Raw genomic sequence first — 23,281 nt, forward strand, 5'->3', positions numbered from 1 at the left:
TGCCGCTTGTAAAGCAACACCAAATTTTGATTCACAGTGTAGGGGATTTGCCTATCACTTTAAAACCTTATGGCTGCAAAACTGTACGAGTATTGGGTAATGCCTGCTGAAATCTGAGAAACCAGATGAGGGTAAATAAGTTTTCCAGTTTTCTGGGTGCTCCCCACCCAGTGCTGCGTTTAATTTCATTATCTATTTATCCCACCAACGGGGACACAAAGCAGCTTACATCACTCTCCTCTCCTCCATTTATCCTCACAACAACAGTGTGAGGAAGATTAAACAGACTATGACTGGCACCGAGCTTCAATGGCAGAGTGAGGATTTGAACTTGGGTCTCTCAGACGCTGGTATGACACTCTAACCCCAATAAGCTACACTGGCTTTTAGCTTTCTGTTTCCCTCCCCCTGGGAGACTCTCTCTGGGAAAATACTGACCAGGTTCCAGAAGTAGAAAGTCACTTAAGGGTGAGGTCTGTGGTGGCTATTGCTGGGCTCAGTCAAGTTGTGTGTTATATGGAGACGTATCACGAGATCCAAGTGAGTTATGTGGCATTGTCATAGCCACTACTGCACCTGGGTGAGTTGCACAAATTGCATGGTAGCAAGTTTCTAAGTGTTTGCTGCTCATCCTGACTCCAATGAGTCTTCCCTCCAGGGCAGGAAGGACAGGGGTGAACTAGGAGAACAAAATATCCATGGAAATGACCCCTACACATATCTTTCACTAATAGAAACCCAAGGTTTGAAGTCTAGCAATGTTTTTGTGGTTGCTTAGCAATTCCTGCAATGGCCACTGAGATCTCAGAGGGCATCCATTTCTTAAAGGTACGGGCACTATTTCTCTTGGGGGGGGTTGCTTTAAATTTAAGATTTTTCTGCAAAGCTGGGGCTTTTCTCAGATTTGAAGAAAGATCTTTCTTGTAAGTTCATGGCTGCAGTGTCCAGACTTAAGTATCATAGATGGGGCCACACTGAGAATTAGATCTATTGATTATTATTTACAAATCATATTAGTTGTTTCTCAACAGATTGCAATTTTGTATGTCTTGTTAACTTTTGAAATAATCATCCCTATTAACTCCTTAGCTTCTTGCAATAGAAGTTAACACTCCTGAGAAGTTTAGTTCAACAGCTGATATTGTGATACGACTCTTGGACACCAATGACAACGTCCCAAAGTTTTCATCGGATTATTATATTGCTCGGATTCCAGAGAATTCCCCTGGAGGCTCCAATGTAGTGGCTGTCACAGTAAGTTTGATTCAGTCCTCTCCCCCACCCATCCTCTGACATTCATGCCCCATGCTGCCACTCTACTTTGCAGTGGCAGCAAAAGCAAGATTGAGAAGGACAGAAGCTCATGCTTCTTGGTCACCCTCTGAGGCAGCAGTGAGATGAGATTCGGCTCAACTGCACAGCCGGCGTCCTCACTCGGGTTCTGGCTGCCCAACTACATGGCAGTTTCAGCAGGAGGAGGGGGAGGCAGAGGCTTCCCCTCTCCCTTGCTCATCTGCCCCCCTCCAGCACTGCTGCCCCAGAGTCCATTTCAGTGATGTTGGGGGCCTCAAAGCTCTTTCCAGCCAGCCCTTTTTTCCAGCCAGCTCCAGTGAGGTTGTCTCATCAGTGAGCAGGAAGGCAGCTCCCAGGAGACAGTTGCATGCACTGAGAGCAAATGCTCTCCGTTTTTAGGTTTGGGGGGGGGGACACTCTCGCTTTATTAGGTTTCAGATTTTCCCCAGGTTTTTCTGGGGAATCCCCCAACTTCGGAGGAAAATCTCCTTTCTGTCATAATGGCCCTGATTCATGGGTTTAGATATCCACAGATTTGGCCATGTTGAGAATCAGGCCATTTCCACACATCCTTGTAGGGACAGGCCACTCACAGAACGCTAGCAGCATTTCTCTTCTGGAATCCGAGCAGATGTCTGTTTGCAAAACAGTTCCAGACAGTTTGCTTTCTGTTTTTCCGGCACCTTTTCTGGAACCACTCTTTCCCACGGTCTGAGAAAAGGTGCCGAAAAATGGAAACCAAGCAGCTTGAGACCATTTTGCAAATAGAGATGTCTGGATTCCTGGGGGAAAGCTGCCAGCATTCCATATGTAGGCCATCCCTATCAAGACTTCTAGAAATGGCCTTAGATACATTGTTTATGATGAAGTACTTCTTTAAAGACAAATGGCATTTTCTACACTGCACATTTCCCCGATCACAAATATTATTTAGTCTCAACTAGAATTTTTTAAGGAGAAAACAGGTAAAATCTAGATGTTTGGCAAACAGTAGATTACCAGCCAGCTCCTTTGTTTTCAATATACCCAATCTGCCTAATGCTCAGACTTGGTTTTTTACAGAAAAGTGTCAGAGGTATATGGAACGCTTCCTATAATTCTAGTCCAAAACTTGACTAATAGCACAGATCTCTGGTGAAGGGAGCCACCCGGTGTCCACACTAGGTTATGCAGCTCTTTCTGAGGATTTGAATGGAAATCCTTACCTTTTCTTTGTATGTTCTACTTATCCAAATTAAAACCATAGAGTTTCTCACAATTCCTAGAGCTACCCTATGTCACTTCTGGGATTTCTCTTGGAAGTGATGTAGCAGTGTAGCCAATATCACTGGGATTTAAAAAAAAATTCCACCACCATGGCAAGAGACAACGGGAACAGCCCTACCCATATTATATTTGATCTCTAGACTAAAGAGATCAGTTTCCCTGGAGTCAATGGCTTCTTTGGAGGGTGGGCTCTGTGGCATTACATCCCACTGAGATCTTTCCCCTTTTCAAACCTTGCTTTCCTCAAGCTCAACTCCCAAATCTCCAGGAATTTTCCAACATGGAGAACATTGTGCTGATCTTAGGCATTCATACACCCATTCATACGGGGTTTGATTCAATGCACATAATCTGTACATCTCCAAGAAGGAAAGGGACAATGCTGCACAAGGCCACACATTGAATATCTACATATAAACAAAATGTTATGTGCGCTTTACATACATTTTAGTATAAAATGCTACTTTAATATAACAAAAAATAATAGTTTTGACCAAGAAGAATACCATGTTATTATTAACTGAATAACATCTGGTGAACACTATGCATTGCTGGCACATTTTATGGCACTCCTGGGGTCTCTCTTGAAAAATAATTTTTCAGTGTGTTACATCTGGATTGACGTTAGATAGCACTCCTTGCTGCTGCGTCCCTTCATTTCTCTCAATAACACCATAGGCTTTCTCCCATTATCCAAACTCTCACATGAAATTGATCCCTGAAGTTTTATAAACATATTGTGGGGAAATGTAATTTTATAAAAGGTAAGTGTCTATTTTTCTTCTCATTTTCAAAGCATAAATATACATGACATTCAATCCTGTGTAACAAATGCTGACTACTTCCCATAGAAAGAAAAGCAGTTTTAGGAAGGAGAAGGGGGGGTGCCCTTTTCCTGTCTCCTGCTTCTCTCCCCTTTGCTTCCTTTCTGGCTGTTCTTCCCTTAAGTGCACACACAGTCCAAAGTGCACATTTTCAAAGCACACTATGGAAACTGGGAGTGGCAATGGGGAGCGTAGTTAAAGGGAAAACTTGGAGTACAAAACTGGTAGATGAGTAAAGGCTTTCGCACCCACTTCCCACCTTTCTATCCTTCACCCCCCTCCAAAGCTGCTTTTCTCACAGAAAAAGCTGCAATCTGACTAGACATGGGCACGAACCAGAAAAAAAAACGAACCACCTGATTCGTGGTTCGTTGCTATTCCACGAACCAGAAACCATGAACTTCCACAAACTTTTACCAGTTCACAAATCGGTTCGTGGTTTGTAGTTCGTGGAATTCAAACACCCAGCACCAGCTTCTGAAGCCAGTGCAGGGTATTTGGAATTGACAGCCCCCTTCTCCTGTCACCCCGAAGCAGCAGGAGAAGTCTGTCAGTTTCAAAACATCCGATCGGGTGAAGCCGGCGCAGGGCATGTGAAACTGACAGCCCTGTTATCCTGCCCCCGAGTAGCAGGAGAACAGGGCTGTCAGCCCATTGGCTGAACCCAGCGCAGGGTCTGTGAAACTGACAGCCTCATTCTCCTATCACTCGGGCAGCAGGAGAAAGGGGCTGTCAGCTTCACTCACCCCACACAAGCTTCAGCCCATTGGCTGAAGCTAGTGCGGGGTGAGTGAAGCTGACAGCCCCTTTCTCCTGCTGCCCGAGCGGCGGGAGAATGGGGCTGTCAGTTTCACACACGATCAGCAGTGCCAGCCTGTCTGGCTTTACAAACCGCTGACAACTCACATGAACCGGGTCAAAAAAGTTGTGGAGTTTGTGGAAAATGCGGTCCCACAAACCACGTTTTCATGAAGTGCGAATCTGCCTGTTTTGTGCACTTTTTTGCTTTGTATTGTAATTCGTGCCCACCTCTAAATCTGACTTTTGTTACATGTGTATGTGTGTAAGTTCTGCCCTCAAAGTGACTTATTAGACATGCCATGAAAGTCATTTTCATTTGCATCAGCATTTCCATTAATCCATTTTGCATTCTCTTCTTAAGGCAACAGATCCCGATTCAGGCCTTTGGGGTGAACTGAAATATTCCATATATGGAACAGGAGCAGATCTGTAAGTGTAAAAGGCATAGATTTTGTTTGATTTTTTTAAAAATCAGGATTTGAATGCTGCCTCATCCCCTTCAATGATGGTGAAATTTATTCCTAAAGAGAGTTTATGTCTTTTGCAAATTGTTTCTCTGAAACTGTGTCTTTACACAAAGCAACAAGCAAAGGGCTGGATTCTCGTGCCCTTTGCTTGTTGCTTTGTGTAAAGACTCCATCCTATCCACAAGTTACAGTGAATGCACATACAATCTATGTACAGTATGCACTTGATTTTTTTATGCGTATGTTGAGTCATTTTCATATTATATTCAATACATGTACTGCTCAATTTGTGCTTTAGACACTATATTTATCCAGATACTGGTTTCCAGAGTCATTTGTGTTGGCTCTTTCTTACAAACAGAACATACGTGCAATGCATTCACTGTAAACTGTGAACAGGACTATGGAGAAGAGCTGATGTCTGTTTTAGGCTCCAAGATCCCTGTGCTAGTGTTTACTTTTAGCACATTGTATTGCGTGAAATCTGTTTAAAACTGACATTGAGCAATTTTGGGAAGGCAAGATTTATCAGCATTTTAAACAGTCAAGCAAACAAATAGAAGTAAAATACTAGAATGGCAGCTGATCGTCTCAGAATCTGACCCAAGTCTACAGAGTTAGGCTTACTCCAAGGATTGTTTGGTTAGTCCTTTGCTGCACAAAATTGTACTCATAGCAGTTTACAAAAAACAATCAATTATAATGATAAAATATAAAATGGGATGAAAGCTGTGTTGGAAGAGGAGGATTCAGCGCTGTCCCTTTCGTCGGGTTTCAGAGGAGGACAAACCAAAGAGTCAGAAAGATAGAGAGGTCAGGGCACTCTGTTTACTGTTTACTGTGACTGTCCTTTGATATGTAAATTGCTATTCTGAGGATTTCCTCCTCCTCCTGACTTCCTCCCTCTCGCTTCTTCTCTTTCTGGCATTGTTCCAGGCAACACCTCTCTCCTCTCTCTATCTTGGCAGCATGGATGCAGGCCTTGTCCTGCCATCCATGTCTATCCTTAGACTAGATAGATAGTTAGGATCTGTCTCTCCTCCTTTCCTATCAGAGTATGGAGTTCCTACAATAAAGAACTCTTATTTCTTTACTAAATATAAAGCAAGTGTATGATTTATTATTTTCTCTCCTGCACACACGTCAGCCAGCAGAACGAGCTCACAACCACCTATAATCACGCTTCCTCTGCCAAACGATAGACTCTGCTAAGGCCCAAATATGGAATCCTTTAATTAGGTTTCTGGGGACTACATAACAATTTATTTCTTAAGCTGCATAAACATAGGAAAAATACATCAACTAGTAGTTGATAATGCATATTTGAGGAAATAGGTTTCCACCTGCTCATGAAAAAATAATCTTTTGTGATTTCCTTAGCCATGTCATTCCACAAGAAAATATTAATGTTACTATTATGGGGCCTTGTATGCAACTGAAGATCTCTGGTACCATGAGGGTCTTACAATCTAACATTTGACAGTGGGGAGAAAGCTGGAGAGGAGAGAAGATCCAAGTTTCACAGAATGAATCTGAGCAATTGTACAGTGTAATCAGGGCTTTTTTTCCAGCGGGAACGCAGTGGAACAAAGTTCTGGCACCTCTTAAAAATGGTCACATGGCCGGTGGCCCCACCCCCTGATCACCAGACAGAGGGCAGGGCCACCGGCCATGTGACCATTTTCACAGAGAGCAATTTAACTTTAAAAAACTCCCCCCTTGTTCCAGCTGACCCAAAGTGACATCATTGCGCGGTCTTGAGTTCCACCACCTCTTTTCCCAGAAAAAAAGCCCCGAGTGTAATCCTAAGAATACTTGTTTTAGGAGTATGCTCCACTGAATACCTCTAAATAGGATTGTGAGCGGCACCTGTTTAGGATTGCACTGGTGGCCACACATGCCTAGATTTCAGTGTTGCACACAGGAAACGGAAAGAAAATACCTCAACCTGCTAGGGCTGCTTTTTAACAAAGGGAGGTTCCTCCAAGCTGATCAGACTGGCAAGCCGGGTGGAAAACCCCACACGGAAGAAAAAGCAAATATATGCAGTGGAAGCAATCGTGTGCAATTTACTCTCTATAAATATAATAAAGTAACAAAGTAAAGTGTTCTAAACAAAATCCTTAAACAAACATAAATACAGCAGACACGTGTATGAAAGACATTCCACTAAATGAAAACATGAAGGTAAAGTGCATATGCAACAAGCATATTAGCCACCAATACTTTATATAGCATCAATTACTCATAAATCAATCAAGAAATCTTGATAATCCAAGAGGTGCAGGAGAAGAATCACACACACGCTTAGTGCACATTTGAGGGGAAAGTGTATGTGCGCAGTAATATTTAACAGATCCATCGAATCCAATTTAATATTAGTGGCTTTAAAATAAATCCAGCCAGACCTTCGCAATGATTAGCGATGGACGTATGAGTGTGACTTAGAGACATTTAATCTAAACCCTTAGTCCGTTTGGACCCAGGGGGAACACTCTGCATGCAAATGGTTTGATCTTGCCTTTAGGGACCGAGGGAAAGGAATTGTTCTTTCCTTTCTTCTTCTAAAAAGGGGCCTGAAACAAAGCTAAGAAAACAGCCAGGTTTTGAACAGATCACGCCTTCCTTGTCTTCCTGCTGATAGACTTGTTTTACTCCGGGCATGATTTAATACATTGTTCTTACCAACAGCACCAAGAAACAGTTCTTTCTTGCTGTAGCACAGAGAGATTGCATTTGGGAGGAAATCCACTGTGTTCTACCATTCAGAAATATGAAAACTGTTAACAAGGAATATAAGCAAAATGGCTTAAAAATGAAACTTCAAATGCCTGACCATAAGTCTCTCCACACAAAGAGGCCCTGGAGATCTTAGCTAATACTAAGCATTACATCTAAACCTATCAGGTGTATACCGCAACTGAATTTTGCTGCAGTGACTGTTCTAGATTTGCATTCAGGCCTAAATTATGCACAAATTCCTTGCTTTCTTCCAAGACTGTCCCATTTTCACATGGTCAGGGTGACATGGCTTATTTAGGGTTGCCAGTTCCGGCCTGGGAAATTCCCGGAGAATGAAGCCTGGAGAAGACATGGTTTGGGGAGGGGGGAGACCTCAGTAGGGTATAGTGCCACAGAACCCACCTCCCAAAGCATTCATTTTCACCAGGGGAACTGATCTCAGTGGCCTGGAGATCAGCTGTAGTCCTGGGGGATCTCCAGGAACCACCTGGTGGTTGGCAACCCTATTATTACCTCCTGCAGTATGCAGCAATGGGCTTCTCTTGCTCCAGTGTGGATTCGGGTGAAGACAGTTCTGCAACATTATGACATCCAGTTTCAGAAGGAAAACAAAGGTTGATTCATGCGGCTAATGTGGGTGATTATTGGGACAACATAAAGCCACACAGCACACTGCTCCCTCCCCCATTCTCAGAGCAGTTTGAAACACTATGTTGTGAAAAGGGCTCAGTTTTTAAAAAGTATTTTAAATATAATAATAATAATAATAATGACGGTGATGGTGATGATGATGGTGATGATGATGATAATAACAACAACAACAACAACAACAATAATAGATTTATATGCTGCCCTTCAGGATGACTTAACACCCACTCAGGGCAGTTTACAAAGTATGCTATACCCCCACAACAACAAACACCCTGTGAGGTGGGTGGAGCTGAGAGAGCTCTGAAAGAGCCGTGACTAGCCCCAAGTCACCCAGCTGGCTTCAAGTGGAGGAGTGGGGAGTCAAACCCGGTTCTCCAGATTAGAGTCCCACTGCTCTTAACCACTGCACCAAACTGGCTCTCAAGGTTGCCATCAGTCTGCGAGAAAAACTGTCCTGCCCTTTTAACAGCGGCTTAATGTGCAGAAATGGGCAGTTAAAGCTTTTCATAGCGTGGAGGTAAATATCACGTTAAGTCTTCATTAAGAGGAAGGGACATTTTTTTTTTTATCCAGGCAGCTGGCAGCCCTATGGTCTTGTTAGGTAAACTGTGAAAGCATGTGCAGAGGAACACACATCTGTTCAAAAATTAAGCTTCAAATAATAATAGTGAAAGGTTATCTATTTATTATTCATTCATTTGCTTCAATTTATATTCTGCCCTCCCCACACCAGCAGGCTCAGGGCAGATTACACTTCATCAGCATTTCAATAAAACTTACAAGCTGGATGTGCCGTGCCTGAACCCTGGAGCAGTGCTGTGTTGTCTTTTCTCTGACCATATGCAGCAAGGTCATCCCTCCGTCCCTGAAGCAAGGTTCTTCCATGGAGGGCTGCCAACGATAGGTTGGGAAAATCCTGGGGATCTGGCGGTGGAGCCTTGGGAGGGCAGGGTTTGAGGAGGGCAGGGAGCTCAGTAAGAATGTGACACCATACAGTCCACCCTCCAAAGCTGCCATTTTCCTCCAAGGATCTCTGTGGCCTGAAGATCAGTTTTAATCCTGGGATATCTCGAGGCCCCACCTGGAGATTGGCATCCCTACCACCATGGTTTGGAAGCTGGTACAAAATGCCACAGCCTGGCAGGACTGGCACGGAGAACATGTCTTTAAGAGACAACTTACACAACTTGGGCCTTGTGTTCCTTATGGCGCACCTCCTCTCCTATGTACCACCCATTCCCTCACACAAACAGCCGAGGCTTTGCTGTGTATCCCTTGCAGCGAGAACCCAGGAAGAAGCTCTGAGGTCATCCGGCACAGCCTGCATTGCTTTGGCCCTCTCTCTGGGGAGTGGAGCTCATCGCCCCAAGAACATGACTCCGGGAACCACCCTTCTCCTTTTTTTGCATCTGCAAGTTAAGGAACTGTTATCCGGAAAGGCCTTTTTACAAGAATACCGCCGGATTATTGTTGGGCCTGAATCAAAAGGGACATTGCGTTGCTACTGGTTTTGAAGAGATATGTTGTTTTAATTGTTTCTTTTTATTGTGGACTGGTTTTACGTGTTTATAGAGAAATGGCCCATAAGTTTTGTAAATAAATAAGCATATACAGTCCAGCAAGAGGATTAGGACTAGAGTCACCATCCCCTGAAAGTGAGAAATACTCTGAACGTGTTACCTCTGGCATCTTTCGGAGGCAGACCTCATCCTTTCTTTGCTGTTTTCCAGATTCCTGATCCACCCATCTACAGGGATTATCTATACACAGCCGTGGGCCACATTAGATGCAGAGGTCACTTCTAAGTACAACTTCTATGTGAAGGCTGAAGATACAGAAGGGAAATATAGCTTGTCTGAAGTCTTCATTACCGTGCTTGATGTCAATGACCACTCGCCAGAATTCAACAACAACATCCAGGAAAAAACCATGGTTATCGGCTCACTCGTGAAAGTGGAGGTGGGTCACAACAACACACCAACCTGTGTAGTGTTACCTGGCCTTCTATGACCAAGTCAACCTTGGCCTGCGGGAGAGGATCTTTCCTAGTTTGCTCTGGGGGAGAGAGAATCTCCAAGGAGGAGAAAAGGAATCAAACAACGAGTCCATAAGATTTTAAATTTTATTCAGTCTAAGTTTCTTATAAAAGTTATAATACAGAGCTCTGAGAAACCAGATTGTAACATATGGATAAACGTGAATCACATATAATAAAACCCTAGAACTTAGTTTCATCTCTATTAGTAAAAGGCCAGCAATAGTTGAATTATACACTACCATAGTGAAGCAGGGTGTCATAGCATGGCATAGTATAGCAGGGTATCTCACCCAGGGCTTTTTTTCAGGGGGAACGCAGGGGAACGGAGTTCCGGCACCTCTTGAAAATGGTCACATGGCCGGTGGCCCCGCCCCCTGATCTCCAGACAGAGGGGAGTTTAGATGCCAGCGGCGCGGAGGGCAATCTAAACTCCCCTCTGTCTGGAGATCAGGGGGCGGGGCCACCGGCCATGTGACCCACTGAGTTCCACCACCTCTTTTCCCAGAAAAAAAGCCCTGATCTCATCTATCCAAAAGATCTGCGTTGAGGAGAGGAAGGGTTCCACCTTTGCCTTCTGGATAGCGTACCTGCAAAATGAGGTTTAGGAGGAAGATGGTTCCTTCCCCAACCTAACTCCTCCTTGGTCTCATATCTCCCTTTATACTCTTTTGGGCAGACCTGCCCACCTCTCTCTCAACCAAGCAGATCCCCTGGAGTCTACCTCATCCTTGGTAGGAAAGTCCCTTGATCAATAAAACTCTACAAAACAACTGTCACCTTTTCCAACCTTCCCTTTATTTGGGTTTTAGCATGGAAAGCCCCTCAACAACCGTGACTTTCCCTTATATGGGATTTGACCTATTCTTGTGGCCATTTTGTTTCCGTTCCTCTTCCTTTGAATCTCTTTGACCTATCAGGAATTTGCTATTAAAACTAAATGATAACAATTCATCTTAAATGTAAACTCTCTGGGTTGATCTGACCCGTTTCTCAAGCCAACTAGGCTCGCTTACGTATCAGTGTTGTAATATCCTAAGCATCCGCTTCTTCTTTGAGTATGACTGTGTAAACACCCTGTCATAACCCTGTATGCTTAACTTGTACCATTAATAACTATAAATGTAGTCTTATAACTAAGAATATTCCTTTATATATTGATATATATGTAAGGATGTATATTAATATATGTGTATGCGTGTGTAGGTGATTGGCTGTGCTTGTAATTTGCATTAAGGTACATGATTTCATAGCTAGCTCCCTTAAGCAAAGATTAGCAACCTAAAATAGGAACTGATCTCTCTCAGTATTTAAACTAAGAGCATGATTTCTTTATTTAGAGAGAAAGCTTCAAACCTTTTCTATCAGTGAGAGATACTCTTTGTGCTTCAGTACTTTCCAAACCAGGGGTCATTTCCTAGAAAAAGAACAGCAGGAACTCATTAGCATAACTCATTAGCATATGCCACACCCCCTGACATCACCGGAAGTGTGTCAGAAGGCAACATCCACCCCTCCGTCCCCTTTCCCCAAAAATCTCCAGGTTTTTCCTTAAAGCAGAATGAACTCAAAGCAGCTTACCGTCCTCTGGAGAGCCAGTCCTGCTTGCATGCACGCACGCATGCACTCACTTTCTCTCACAAGTCACAAATGAAAATAAAGCAGCAGAGCAGAATGAATTCAAAGCAGCTTATGCTCCTTTGGAGCCCAGCCCCACTCAGCTTGCACTCACTCATTTTCTCTCTCTCTCTCTCTCTCTCTCTCTCTCTCTCTCTCTCCCTCTCATGAGTCACAAATGAAAATAAAGCAGCCTACCCTCCTTTGGAGAGCCCTCACCGCTTACAGGCCTCAAGGATGGCCCGTGCCCATGCCCGCCCCCTTGGTTCCTACCAGGGAAGCCAGGAGGTGGTGGTGCTGCAGCTGCTGCTGCCTGCTGCTAAAGACAAGGACAGCCAGGAGAAAAAGGAATCGTGGACGGGGCCAAAACCCACGTGACCTCTTTTCAGATCTACCGGAACACCGTTCCGGCGAGTTCTGCCTCCAAATGAGCCCTGTTCCAAACAAACTGACACTTCCTTGTGTATGTAAATATTAACCGGCTGGCTGGGGGTTTCCAAAAACGAACAAATTCTTCCACATGTACGGCTTCGACAAACACGGATGTTGCAGAGAGGGTGTAAAAAGCAAACCATAGCTGTCCTTGTTTTCTCTCAATCCAGTCCTCGGCAGCTGTTAATTTAGGGTCCCTTGGGGTCTCTCAGATACATCCCCTTTGGGGTTTCTCAAATACTCCCCATATTAGGATGAGATGCTGTTTCTAAAGTCTGTTATGGTGAAACCATGAACTTTTGTCTGAAGTTTGATCTACTAAGTCATTTCCGGGTGTTCGCCCAAATTCTTTAAGCTGTTCCATATTGTCTGCTACAGAACTTTCTATCTCTGACAGGACTCTTGTTTACATGTCATAACAACCCTTCTGGCCCACCGCCTTCTCTCAGGACATTTACCAGATGCCCCACACTGCCTACAGTGTGGGGTAGTCGGCCATTTTGCTGCCAAATGCCTGGGCGGGTGAAGGCAACCTATGGAGAGGAGCTGATTGAGGGAAATGTACTTGATACTGATTGTACTAACCTCATACTGTGTAATCCGCCTTGAGGCTCAGTGAGAAAGGCGGACTATAAATGACATAAATAAATAAATAAAATAAGAAGCTTGTCCAAGGCTAAAATTATGGTCATAGAATGAAAACAATAAAAAATGTTTACAGTTGCCAGAACTCCCTCACTTGTTTTGAGTTCAAGCCAACCCTGCAGTCTGATCACTTAGCAGAGAAGGAATTTCCCACTAAAGCAAGTTCTTTCCTCCCTGAGAGAATGTCTTGCTTGAATAATGCTCATATATGGCTTCTAGAAGAGGGTTTTTAAAAAAAATCCCTTAACAGTTTTTGTGTGGGAAAAGAAGCTTGGGAGAAAGGCAGGAGCTCTTCTACCCCCCAGCATAGCTTTCCGAGCCCATTTGCACTCTCGCTTTTTTATATAGAAGCCAATCCCCAGAGCTGACAATTGTCTGCGCAGAATATGCGTTGGCTCCGTGGAGAACTTGTCAAAGAAACAACATGTAGAGTGACCCACAGATAGAGAGACAGCCTGGAAAAATATCTGAGTGAAGGGGAGAAGAGAGAAGACATCCAGGCAAAGATTTCCAGGGGGAGTAAGAATAAATGGAAATAGGATCAAGGGATAGAGTTGAAAGGTAAAAGTTTCCTAGTGCAAATCAGGGAGCCCCCACCCCTGAAATTTTAAAGGTATGTCCCGTAGAAGAAGAAGCAATAATGCCTGGCGTTATTGTTTGAATGCTAGATGTACAGAGTAGATGGAAGAATAACACACTCAGAGAAGCATATGCATCAGAGGTGCCATTTGACTTTGTTTTATCCTCACTCGCTAACGTATGTCAGGAAATCCTTAACTTAATGCTCCCATTGGCCCTCTTGAAAGTTCTTTTATAATAGATTCACATTCAGTGAAGTCCCCCTTTTATTGTATTGTCGAAGGCTTTCACGGCCGGAGAACGATGGTTGTTGTGGGTTTTCCGGGCTGTATTGCCATGGTTCCTGACGTTTCGCCAGCAGCTGTGGCTGGCATCTTCAGAGGTGTAGCACCGAAAGACAGAGATCTGGTTTTCCGGGCTGTATTGCCGTGTTAAGAATGAACAGAGTATGGTTTCCAGTTCTGAAAAACACCAGGCTAACAAAACACTCTATACCCGACAATAGCCCTGCAGAGAAGATTAGCACATCAAGCACCAATCCATATGCAAAAGAACCTCCTCAGGATACAGTGAAGCCTCCCGCCATTAGCATTCCACACCCTGGGAAACTCTTACAGGATGACTCAGCTCAACCTCACCCCTCCTGAGTAGATATAAATGACCTGCCAACATCTTTTCCACACTGTGACACAGAAATCTCTGTCTTTTGGTGCTACACCTCTGAAGATGCCAGCCACAGCTGCTGGCGAAACGTCAGGAACTACAATGCCAAGACCACGGCAATACAGCCCGGAAAACCCACAACCACCATCCCCCTTTTATTATTTCCCTGTGAACAGGCAACAGACCAAGATGCAGAAGAACCCAACAACATAGTCGACTACTCCATTATGCAAGCAGATCCAGCCAATGTGTTTGATATCGACCAAAGCACTGGAGAAATAAAGCTGAAATCCTACATCCGGTCCTTGGACATCATTCACAACATCACCAAGAACAAAGACTGCATATGGTCAGTGGTCGTACAGGCCAAAGACCGGGGCTCGCCTTCATTCAGCACCACAGCTGTTCTGAAGATCGACATCACAGAAGAGGTAATGGGATGGTGGAGATTAAACATAGAAAGGAGAAAGACGCACGGGGTTGAAAAACAAAGAGAAATTTTATAATTCATTATAAGGTGGGGGAGAGTGCCATCAAGTCATAGCTGACTTATGGAGACCCCTGGTGAATTTTTCATGGCAAGAGACTAACTGGGGTGGTTTGCCATTGCCTGCCTCTGCTATCCTGGCCTTCACTGGAGGTCTCCCATCCAATTACTAACCAAGGCCAACCCTGCTTAGCTTCTGAGATCTGACAAGATCAGACTCACTTGGGCTATCCAGGTCAGGGCCTAATTCACTATGAAAGCACCATTGTTAAATATGGTGAGGTTACACTGGGAAGAATGAGGAGGCATTGTCGGTGGGAAGCTCAGAAATGTCTTTGGTAGCAGAACTAGGGTGACTTTATGGTGCACAACCAGGACAGAAGTGCAAGAAGAACCTCACAATGAACAGGCAATATATTAACAGTTAAAATATCATTACATTACATCATGTTTTCTTTTCAGAGTGGCATATCTATGCATGGTTCCAGTATGGGTATATGAAAAATCAGATTTCAGCTTGCTCAGAGGCTTAGTATAGGCAGCTTCTCATTGGCTGTGTGCCTGCAGCCTAGCACAGTCAATCAATTCAGCAGCAACATGATGCAGATTGTGAAAGAGAAAACTTGAAATTTCCACAGAAGTGTTCTTAAAACTCTACAGTCATTCTTATTCCCCTCCAAGATTTTACCTGTCACTCTCTGCAGGGCTCAGTACAGCCGTGACTCCTGTACAGTTTAGTTTTTCTATTATTACATGAGATCTCCCAGAAGATGTTTGTTTGTTTGTTTGTTTGTTTGTTTGTTTGTTTGTTTGTTTGTTTGTTTGTTTGTTTGTTTGTTTGTTTGTTTGTTTGTTTGTTTGTTTGTTTGTTTGTTTGTTTGTTTGTTTGTTTGTTTGTTTGTTTGATCCTAGTCTGCCTTTCTCCCTGAGACACAAGGTAGATTACAATTAATAATAAGAACAATGTAATATATATAATCAACAGAATAGGAGTATGCTGCATATTACAGGCAATAAACCAGGAATTACATGATTGTAGAACAATGCAGTGAAACATTATATTACAATAAGCGGATTAATAAAAGTGGATTACAAAATCAAAGAACAATGCCAAAAACAATATGTACACTGAACACTACCTTGAAATCCACAGACATTCTATGCAATGATAGGAGTGTGGGGGTAGAGATAGGCATAAAACGGGGGGAAATGAAACGAGAGTTTCGCGTTTTGTCGGTTTCCACGAAGCACGAAAAACTAACTTCCATGAAATTTACCTGTTTTGTGAAACCATTTGTTAGGTTTGTGATTCATCAGACCCCGGGTCACTTCAATAACCCTTCAGAGATGCCAAACTCACAGAGAGACTTCAGCAGGCTCTCTTCCGCCCACCTCCCCGGTTTGACCAAGATTGCAAAACATTGACCGGGAGGCGGTCAACGGGAAGGGTGGCAAGAACTGCCACAGAGCTTGACTGAAATGGGGACTGGGACTTGCTGGGTCAGGAGGAGGATGAAGGATTACCGGCCACCACCTTGGAGGTGGTCTACAGTCTGGACCACCTCCCCTCCATCCCCCAGTGTGCAACGGCCTTGGCAGGTGGGGGTGGCCCACAGCACCTCCCTTGTGCCCCAATGGTCACCCACCGCATCTGACCAATGGGCTTTCTCTGTGCCCCCCTTCATGGGCCTGGGAGGCAGTCTACAGTCCAGACTGCCTCCCCTTTGTCCCCCAAGGTGCCACAGCCTCGATGGGTGGGGGGGCCCGCAGCAGCCCCTTGTGCCCCAATGGGCGGCCTTCGCATCTGACTAATGGGCTTCGTCAGTGGCCACCCCCTCCTTGCAGGCCCAGGAGGTGGTCTACAGTCTGGAGCACCTCCCCTCTATCCCCCAGGGTGCCATGGCCTCAGCCGGTGAGGGTGGCCTGCAGCACCTCCCTTGTGCTCCAATGGTCGCCCACTGCATCTGACCAATGGTCTTGTCTGTGCCACCCTTCTCCCAATGGTTGGGAATGGTAAGACCAAGTTCCCTGGGTGAAGATAGCAGAGTAATGCAGTGAATTGATGCCTGCTCCTCATGTTGAGGAGTGGTGGCTGCTGAAATCACCCACCTGCCAGACGTGGTGGAGCCAGGGGTTGTCCTCCCCCGGGTCAAGGAGGGAGAAAATAAGCCCCCCACCAGTGGGGACAATAGAGCAAAGCCCATCACTCGTGCTGAGGAGCAGTGGTGGCCAACAAAACCACCCACAGACATGGCGACACCGAGAGATGCCCTCCACACCTACCCAAGTGGGACAGGGTGCACCAAATAAGACCTTTGGCCACCTCCCATCTGCAAAACCCACTTGCCAGACATGGTGGCACTGGTGGATGCCCTCCCCCGGGTTGAGGAGGGAGAGACTACATCCCCCCCCCATTGAGGACAGGAGAGCAATGCAGTGGATAGGTGCCCGCCCCTCATGCTGAGGAGCGGTGGTGGCCAACAAACACCCATGGACATGGTGGCACCAGCAGATGCCCTCCACACCCACCCAGGTGGAACAGGGTGCACAAAATAAGACCCTTGGCCGCCTCCCATCTGCAAAACCCACTTGCTGGACATTGTGGCGCCGGTGGATGTCCTCCCTTGGGTCAGGGAGGGAGAGACTGTATCCTCCAGATAGAAACAGCAGGGCAGCACAGCTGAATTGATACCCACTGCTCATGCTGATGTTTGCCAACAAAACCCACTTGCTGGACATGGCGGCACTGAACAGATGGAGGTTGGGGGGAGGTTATTCTAACTCCCACTCCTGGGGGGCCGTCTCCCCAACCCCAGGACCTGGACTCAATGATGATCAGAAGGCTGCCTCCCCCTCTCTGTGGGGAGGTTGCTCAACGATGAACGGAAGGACGCTTCCCCCAATCTGGGGAGAGGTTGCTCAACGACGAATGGAAGGAAGCCTCCCCGTCTCTGTGGGGAGGCTTCTCAATGGTGAATGGACGGATTCCTCCCCCTCTTGGGAGGAGGTTGCTCATTGATGAACAGAAGTTTGCCTCCCCCTCTCTGGGGGGAGGTTGCTCAATGAGAATGAAAGGATGAATTCCCCTCTCTGAGAGGAGGTTGCTCAACAATGAACGGAAGGATAAATCCCTCTCTCTGAGGGGAGGTTATTCAATTTCTAACTCCCACTCTTGGGGGCACTTCCACCCTGTGGGGAGGAAACGAGAGCAGAAAGTGATGCCTGTCCCTCATGATGAGGAGCTTTGGCCGCTGACAGAACCCACTTGCCGGATGTGGCAGCACCGACGGATTCCTCCCCCTCTTTGGGAGGGTATTCTAAGTCCCACTCCTGGGGAAGGCTGTCTCCCCCACCCCAGGACCCGGACTCAGTGAAGAATGACAAATGACTTCCCCTCTGTAGGGAGAGGATATTCTAAGTCCCACTCTTGGAGATGGCTGCTGACAAAACCCTCCTGCCGGACGTGGCGGCACCAACAGAGGCCCTCCACACTCTTCCAGGAGGCCCAGATCAAGACATAGTGTGGCTCTCCCAAATGAGAGGATGTGGCTGCTAACAAAGGAGAGCAGTGCAGTACCTACCACAGGACACAATTGAGACCTAGTGTCCTCCCCCAGTGAGAAGAACTTTGCTACTGCTACAGAGGGACTAACATGGCCTTCCCTCTGTACGACTTAATTTTTTGTGCAGCAGGCCCATAACCCACATACCTCTCCCATTCCAGACAGTTGCTCCAACAGTCCTGTGAGTTCTTGGGCAAGGAACCCACTAAGCTGGGCCCCTGGGCCAGGTGGTGGCCCTGCAACTGGGGTTGGGGGGCAGCCCCCTAACAGCACATGGACACCTTCCCATGTGAGACAGGTGCTCAAAGTAAGAGTCGAGAGGAGTCACAAAAACAGAAGAAGTGAGAGACAGCACGCAGACACCTTCCCAGGCCAGAAAGATGCACCAAACCAGAGTTAAGGATTAAAGAAAACAAAAAGAAGAGCGAGTGTCTGAGCCCTCAGTACAGGTGCCCAGTAAGCTTTGCCCCAGAGCCTGGTGGTAAGTGGGTGGCCACACAGAGACTGGGGTGGCTCAGAGCCCAGACCAGTCTAGGTGCAAGGAGGGGTAGCCAAGCAGGGGGAGGTCGACCTTGATAAAAGACAATATATCCACCAGGTCTGGGTGCAGACGTGAGCGGAGGGGATGGAGGAGGTCTCCCAGGTGGGAGAATATCTGCTCGCTCTGGACATTGATGGGAGAGCAGGAGAGGAGATTAGTGGCCACAATTGAAAGGTCCAGCCAGATGGCAGATTTTCTTGCCCAATACTCCAGGGGGTTGGCGTTGGGGGACTCAGTAGGCTTGGCAAGGTACTCTCACACCATCGCCCCCGCCGAGTCCTCCACCCTGACAGACACACTGGCCCTCCTGCCGCCAACTGCCCAGCTCACCCCCAAGGCCCAGAAATGTGGTGGGTCCCTGTTGGGAAGGCTCTTATGACTGGGGACGCCTGGCCGACTTGCCACCTTCCCTCCTCCTCCTCTTCATCCACCCCCCCCTCCACACTCTCAACCCTCCATCTCGCTTTTTGTTCTTGGAACATGCACACTGCTCTGCACAGGTCCTTCTTCCATCTCTGCAGCTGGCCGTTCTACAGGGTGATGCTGCCCTTTATATGGGGGTTGCACATGCACACAAGTCAGCTCCTGGCAGAGAGGATGCAAGTGGGCAGCAATGCCCACCTGCAACCTCCTGACCGATTCCCTTACCCTGGGGAGAAGAGCGTCCTCATGCTCCAGCTCTCGGGCCAGCACTTGGGCCAGCCCGTGGATCAGGGGGATGACCTGTCCCAGGCTGACCTGGTAAGAGCAGAGGAACTCAGTGGTGTCCTTAAATGGCTTCAGGACACGGACCACCTGGGAGAGGGCCTACCAGTCTATAGAGCTGAGGCTGACCTCCTCTCCCTCCCGCAGAATGGCCAGAAATGACGTTATGTCTTGCACAGGGTTTTTTTGCTCCACTAGACAAGTAACTGTGTCGTAGGTGGAGTTCCAGCAGGTGGGCATGTCCTGGTAGAGGTTGTGCTCGGGATTGCCCCCCTCCCCCTGCCTCTGGAGCAGCTGGTGCAAAGACTTCACACTGCAGGAGAAGTGGGAAGCCAGACTCCGGCAGATGTCCAACAAGGCGCGCATGGACAATGTTCCCTCATCCCAACTGGCCTTGACCTTGCTGCCTAGCCCAAGAGCATATGTCATGATCAGGTGCAGCTTATGGTGCCGGGCAGACAAGGTCGTCGAGGGATGCCTCTCTCAGGGCTGCCGGCATGTTACTTCCCACATCGGTGACCATGATGCCATGGACAAAATCCAGCCTGGATGTCCAGTCCCTCAGTCCTGCCTTGACCGTGGTGGTGATGTTCTTCCCCGTGTGGTCCTCATCCACCCCCCGTGCCTGGAGAAGGACCACTCAGTCGCCGGTGCCAAGGGTAGCACCTCACCCCGGGGCCCTGGCCTTTCCCTGGGGCAGCAGAAGTCCTCCAGTTGCCACCCATTGGCAGTGAGGGCAAGGTAGCCATAATGACAGCCACTCCACATATCCACCGTGAAGTGCACAGTCCACCCTTTGGCACCTGACAGCTCCTTATAAACCATCTCTCGCACAAGGTGGCAGAGGGCGGGCAAGACTCACCAGCCAATGATCCACTGCGACGGCGTTGTGAACCAGGGGACAAAGTGACGCAGTAACCTCCGAAACCCACACCATCCACGATAGACAAAGACAGTCTATCCAGGGCAATCATCTCCACCACTACATGAGTGCCCACCTCCTGAGCCCTTCCCCTGACTCTTTTGCTGGGCACCGTTGCTGACCCTGAGGGGACAACCTCCTGCAGGGTAGCCTGCCGAGACATTCCACTCCCACCTGCAGCACCCTCGGTGAAAGGCTTCTTGCTTGGGGTGGACTTCCGTGACCCTCCCCCTTCTTTCTGATCAGAAGCCCTCATCTTCCATCCGCCAGATGGCTCGTGTGGCTCTGGAGGCTAAAGGTTCGGGTGGTGCCTCTGCAGATGCAAGCGGAGAGCAGTTGACAACAGGTGCTTAGGGTCACAGCGCCTACGCACCACGGCATCGCAGGAATAGCACTGCACCGCACAGGGGTCATTGGGAAGAGTCTGGAAGTGCTGCCAGAGTGCCTGACTGAAACGGCGACCTGGAGTTGGTGAGTGAGGAGGAGGACGAAAGATTACCAGCCGTGGTGTGGAGCTGAGCTGGGAAGGCGGAGTGAGGGGCGGACTGTAGGCAGGGACAGTCCCAAGAGTTTGGAATTTGGAGGAGCTGGATGTTTCTCCAAAACCCCACCATTTATCCTGAGATTCCCTTTCATCATCTTCCTCAAAAATTGTGAGGATATCCACTTCCACTCCCGCCAGCGGTGAGATCTGTTCTGCCTCCTCCACAGCCTCTGCAGGCAGATCTACAGTAGGACTTTCTGGTGCCTCCGAGACCTCCCCGCCAGTATTGCTGTATAGGGCAGAATGGAAGCTCTCCAGTTGGCTAGGAGAGCTGCCTATCAAGGTTAAGTGGGCTATGGTTGGGGTTTCCAATGGCAACAAAAGGTTTGGGCCCATTGTTGCCTAGGGAATCAATGGATCGGTGCCAGCCTGGCTGAAATAATGAATTGTTCATGAAACAAATGAAATGGGCCAAAAAGTCGTGAATTTTATGAAAACCATGGCCCCACAAAACATGTTTTCACAAAACACGAATTGGCCTGACTTGTCACAAAAATTAATTCGTATTTCGATTCATGCCCATGTTTATGTGGGGGCCTTCCTGATCTTGTCAGACAGTCTATTTCACCTGGTGGGAGCTACAACCAAGAAAGCTCAGGTATGGACAGCTGTCAATCTTATCCATGTGCAGGGCAGCAGCTTTAGTAGACTTTGCTCCAATGATCAGTGCAGCCAGAGCAGGGCACATTCTGCAGATGTGTCCTTAATGCCAGACTTAGGAATGACAAGGCAGCATCATTTCCAACAGGCAAGAGTTTTTATCCAGTCTCCATTTCTTCATTCCCCCCTAACTGGAGCTACAACTTCCTTCCATGCTCCCTGTCCACACCTGGAGTGGACACCAAATCCTGGAGTGGACTAGGGCAGTCTGGCCCAGATTAAAGGAATGAAGTTGTTAAAAAACGACATAGGGGATACCCAGTACTGAGCTAGATAGAAGTAATTGGGAATTATGTGAAGACTAGTAACAAAGCCTGTTGTGGGAAAAAATACAATGGGCTTTAGAAAAGGGAGGGTGGACAAGAGGGCATTGCCTCCTCCTCTGTGACTGATCCCAGCCAGGTGAAGGCAGGGTACAGGCATTGCCACCAGCTCCACTGATCCCGGCCGGGTGAAGGGAGAGGGCAGGCATCGCTACCTGGTTCACGCCTGATTCCAGCTTGGTGAAGGCTGTGGGTGGGTATTGCCGCCTGCTCTGCTCCTGATCCCAGCTGGGTGAAGGCAGGGTGCAGGGATTGCTATCTGCTCCACTCCTGATACCAGCTAGGTAAAGGCTGAGGGTGGACATTGCCACCTTCTCCGCTCCTGATACCAGCTGGGTGAAGGCTGCTCTTGATGTCAGCTGCTCTTGGTACCAGGCTGTTCTTGATGCCAGCTGGATCAAGGCAGGGGGCAGAGATTGTCACCTGCTCCGCTCCTGATCCCAGCTGGGTGAAGGCAGGGTGCAGGCATTGCCACCAGCTCCACTCCTGATCCCGGCTTCCCACTGCAGCGCAGTCTTGGAGGGACGGGCTGCCTCTTCTTGGCTTCCCTCCACAGCAGCGTCTTCTGGAGGTGCACCAGGGTAAGAAGTGAGTTGTCTGGAACACAGTTAGCTTTTTATATAGTAGGATCATCACCCCAATTCAGTAGGGGAGGGGGTAGAATTGGGAACTTGTCTCTACTTGTGGAAAATATTGCTTTTGGCTCTGTCTTCTGTATGCATGTTATACACATAGCAGGTCTTAAATGGGTGAAATTAACAAAGCTTTACAGTTGCTTATGGTTTCATTTCAGAAGGTCTTGACTAGAATCTGATGCAGTAGACTATTGTCTCCAAAACCTTCCAGTAGAATAAAAACTTTAGGGACCTACAAGAATTCCATTTATTTTTTTATCACAGGAATGTGAATTGACAATGCCTACAAGCCATGTGTGCCTTTCTTTAGTTTGCAAAGCCAATAATCAGTTTGGAAAACTGAGTGTTAAGGTAGTCAAACAACAGCCCCACTGTTACCGGAATGGGTCTCCTTGCGAGTAGGGGGAATTAGTGGCAAGGAGGAAGGCTATGCGAGAGGGGTAACGATGGGATACTCCACCAGTATTTACTGGATCCCCTCCCCAAGGCAGCAGATGAAACTTGGTGCTTAAATAAAGGAGTATTTTTATTTAAAGAGGAAAAACAAACAAACACACAATTGGCAAATAAAAACTGGTACACACACACACACACAGTCCGAGGAAATTAGCGAGAGCTTGGAATAGAGTGTGGGGGGATATATTTACCTAACCAGAAGCGTATAGCAGTCTATGGAGGAAGAGAGCTTCAAATGTCCCACATTCTCGGCCAGGAGAGAGACTTAGGGAAAGTAGTTGTTAAGGGGGAGATAGAAACTTTCTTAAGGTTAAAAGGGGGTATATTATTATATTCTATTGGATTAGTATAGAGTTATAGTATTATAAAGTTAAGAGTAAGATAGCATATTCATATGGGAAGTCATAAGGTTGAATAATAAGGTTCTATA

The 23,281-nt window shown here is 47.0% G+C and overlaps 1 protein-coding gene across 1 annotated transcript in view; it reads left to right on the plus strand.

Moving 5' to 3' along the window:
* Positions 1-23,281, plus strand: part of CDHR1 (cadherin related family member 1) — a 97,115-nt gene that overhangs the window by 67,572 nt on the left and 6,262 nt on the right. The window contains exons 14-17 of the mRNA XM_054983976.1: positions 1,090-1,254; positions 4,546-4,613; positions 9,775-10,003; positions 14,192-14,446. Coding sequence (XP_054839951.1) covers positions 1,090-1,254; positions 4,546-4,613; positions 9,775-10,003; positions 14,192-14,446 — 717 coding nt within the window. The remainder of the gene's footprint in view (positions 1-1,089; positions 1,255-4,545; positions 4,614-9,774; positions 10,004-14,191; positions 14,447-23,281) is intronic.

The sequence above is a fragment of the Eublepharis macularius genome, chromosome 6 (assembly GCF_028583425.1).
Source record: "Eublepharis macularius isolate TG4126 chromosome 6, MPM_Emac_v1.0, whole genome shotgun sequence".
Lineage (NCBI taxonomy): Eukaryota > Metazoa > Chordata > Lepidosauria > Squamata > Eublepharidae > Eublepharis > Eublepharis macularius.